This window comes from Lagenorhynchus albirostris, chromosome 1 (assembly GCF_949774975.1).
Source record: "Lagenorhynchus albirostris chromosome 1, mLagAlb1.1, whole genome shotgun sequence".
Taxonomy (NCBI): Eukaryota; Metazoa; Chordata; class Mammalia; order Artiodactyla; family Delphinidae; genus Lagenorhynchus; species Lagenorhynchus albirostris.
The window spans coordinates 91,093,576-91,096,795 of record NC_083095.1 but is presented as its reverse complement, the minus strand read 5'-3'; the positions used below and the strand labels follow the sequence as shown (position 1 = coordinate 91,096,795).

The 3,220-nt window shown below is 37.4% G+C and overlaps 1 protein-coding gene across 1 annotated transcript; it reads right to left on the bottom strand.

Annotated features, from left to right (window-relative positions):
- Positions 1–731: 731 nt before the first annotated feature.
- Positions 732–1,022, bottom strand: CTXN2 (cortexin 2). The gene has a single exon (XM_060169043.1). The coding sequence runs from the start codon at positions 975–977 to the stop codon at positions 732–734; it is 246 nt and encodes an 81-aa protein (XP_060025026.1). The 5' UTR covers positions 978–1,022.
- Positions 1,023–3,220: the final 2,198 nt, after the last annotated feature.

Here is a 3,220-nt window from a genome sequence, read left to right as displayed (position 1 = left end):
TAGAATTAAAAGGGATGTTGTTAAAAATCCTCTGGTTAGCTTCCTCAATGAAGTCTACAGAGATAAGATGACTTGGCCAAGGTTGATAGCTCTATCGGTGGCAGAGTGGAGACTGGACTTCTTGTTTCTTGTCTCCACCAGGTCATGATGAAAACTCCCTTTTTAATGCTATTTATAAAAGGGGAAGAGAAGGGAGTATCAGTATGATCCCAAGCTAGGGGATTTTATTGCAAGAGATCCTAGAAGGAGAAGAAATAGAAGGGTCAAATTGTGGCATGTGGGGAACTTTATGGCCTATGGTTGCTTGTAGGGTTTGTATGAACATTGTGGACCTATGACTCTTATTAGGAAAATCATATCCTATTTATTCTTTGGACTGAGGGGTCCTTATCTTTGACACCTAATTCTCTAGAGCAAGGGGGGCAGAGTCAGGAATATGGAGAGAGTGTCTGGGTATTGCATAGGGGCAGATGCAGGAAGAATAAAGATATTATATGTGGCTAGAGTTATCCTTATGCTCTATTCATTAGAAACCTCATTGTGAGGACAGAGGAAAGTGAGGAACCCCAACAATGGTTTATCACTTACACAGCATGGTGGATAAATTAACCATACACCTTTATTGAATTCAGTGAATGAAATGATCTTCCTCCAGCACACTGAAGGAAATTACAGTTGTGTCCACCATGTGCCCCAGTGGTATAACCCTAAAAACTATAAAGCTGAAACGCTCAGGCAAGTGCATATTCAAATGTCCCTTTATCAAACTCTTCAACTTCACCTTCCCATGTAGAGGAAGGCATGCTACTATATGGGTCTAACAGGATTTTGAAGCATCTGATGATAAGCAGTCCCAAGAAGATACACAAAATCCCAACAAAAGCGAAGCCAGTTTTTTGCTCCAGAGTCAACGAGAAAGCTGACACTTCGTTGACACTCATCTTAGCTGAAGAGTTGCCACAGTTGGTACTACTCATTATTCACTGTCACATCATTTTGGCTCTTCAGAATTCCTGCTGGAGTCACCTCTTGGCCTAGATACAAAATTGGACTCAGTTTAGTTTTATCCATACATGGTATTAGGTAGGTAATGGTTTTGTAACATCTGGCATTTTTCAAACTCTCTTGACTTAACTCACAAAAGATATATGAAAACATTATCAGATCTGGATCAGGATCAAATTAGTATTGGAGATGCTACTTCTATTGTAGTAATTACAGAATTGCCTTTGTGGACACACAAAACTATACCTCTGTACACTAAATATAAAATCAAGTATGAAGGGGAATAGTCAAATAATTAACCCTAAAAGCATTTGATTCATTAAGTTAAGTCATTGAGTTGATTCATTAAGTTAAGTGATTCATTAAGTCATTGCTTCTTTGACCCAAGTTGTCATCTAATTTTCATTTCATTTTTGCCTGTATCAAAAAAACCATAAATAATTATAGGGTATAAGCTGGTCAAGCTCTCTAAAGTCTATGTTTTAAGGTCTATCTCCAATGCCATTTTGTCTGATAGGTTCTGATCCTTTCAAATAGGTGTAATACCTTCTTTCTTTTTCACCCCCCTCCTTAGCTTTTAGACTTAATGTTCTTGTATTTTCTTTTCCACTACCACTTCATACACTAAATGCTAATTTCTTAAAAAGAGAAATTGTGTTTTTAAAATTATGTTAAAAAGAGCAGTACCCAACATAGTGGCTTGCAAGTAACAAGCCGCGGTAGCTGTGGACCATTAACCATCTCACCACCATCTCCACTGGCTCTCACACCCTAAATAGACATAAAATCCAAGTTAAACAGCATGTTTTCTATGAAATTCAGCTGCAAGTCAAGCTCCCCAGACCCCTTGCCTACCAGATTCCCACTATCTCTAAGCTCCTACTATGTTGAGAGTCTAAAACTACAGCAAAAGTGTTCAAAAAGCGTGTGTTGAATTGAAGCAAAATAGATTTTTCCACTTGCTGTCTTAAAGTTAATTAAATTAACTAATGAAAAATCAAGATTAGTTAATTAAATCAAATGGTTACTAACCCACAGCTGCCCTTCTTGAGAGGACTGTCACCAAAAAGCTTCTCATCTAATAACTGAGAATAATAGACTGCTGGTGTTTTTGTCTTTGTTGTTGCTTCTTTTGATAATTTTAAGGATTGTGTTTATTAAAATGACTGGCCCTTCAGGTTCTTTGGGGTTCAATTTTCAGAAAACAACTGAGACAGAACAAGGAATGGGAGGTAAGGAGTGGAGAAAGGGAGTGATTAATAACAACAAACCTTGTAGCTTTCAAAATTGTTCACCAACTTATACACGAGTTAATATCAAACAATATTTATTTTATACTGGCTTGGATTACAAAAGAGCTCTGTCTTCAAACCTTAAGTGTTAGAAATATTCAATACATTGTGGGATATGCTGGTTATTTGACTTTTTTGTTTAATAGAAGGAAAAAATGTTGTTTCAACCCAATTTGTTGAATTTCTTTACACCAAATCATTTTTTTACCCTAATAAATATGGTATACTGAATATATTTTAATTTTTAAAAATGTCAGATCACTTAAGTGTTTCGGAGTGATTTTTCTGAAGATTGAGCTCTTGTTGTACAATTTATCCTGTAGAAAGTAGGGGAGACTGGACTAAATAATGACCTTGGGACTTAACTAGAACTTTTTTTTCTGACCAGATCTTTAATTTTATTGCTTTGTCATTTAAAGGTCTTTTGTTGAGATTCATACACCCTCTGGTTCATTTTTTTAATGGGTGGACAAACTGAAAAGAAGGATGTTTCTACAGGGAGATGCTGGATCAACCATTTGACTGATTCAGCCAAGTAACTTGTTGAATTTTTTTTTTCACAAGAGCCATGACCTTGCTAGGCTATACCATTTGACTATTTCCTCGGACATGTAGGTAAGAAGAGGCAATAAGCCTGGTTTACTGGTGGACACAGTATACAAACTCCCTTCAGTGAAGGACTTGTTACCCAGCACATGGGAGGGCTACCAGCAGATAATCTTCAGCTGCTAGCTCCTTCCATGGATTGCCTCAATAGCAGAGAGCTGCCTCTCTGTAACCCAAGGTTAACCCAAGGTTACTTCGCTTCCAACAGCAGACAGTTTTCAATGACTGATTAATGTGAAAATTAAAAGGCCTGGCCATCTTGAACTCTGAAGAACCGTTCTAGGGAGGGAGATGCAAGAGTGAGGAGATGTGGGGAT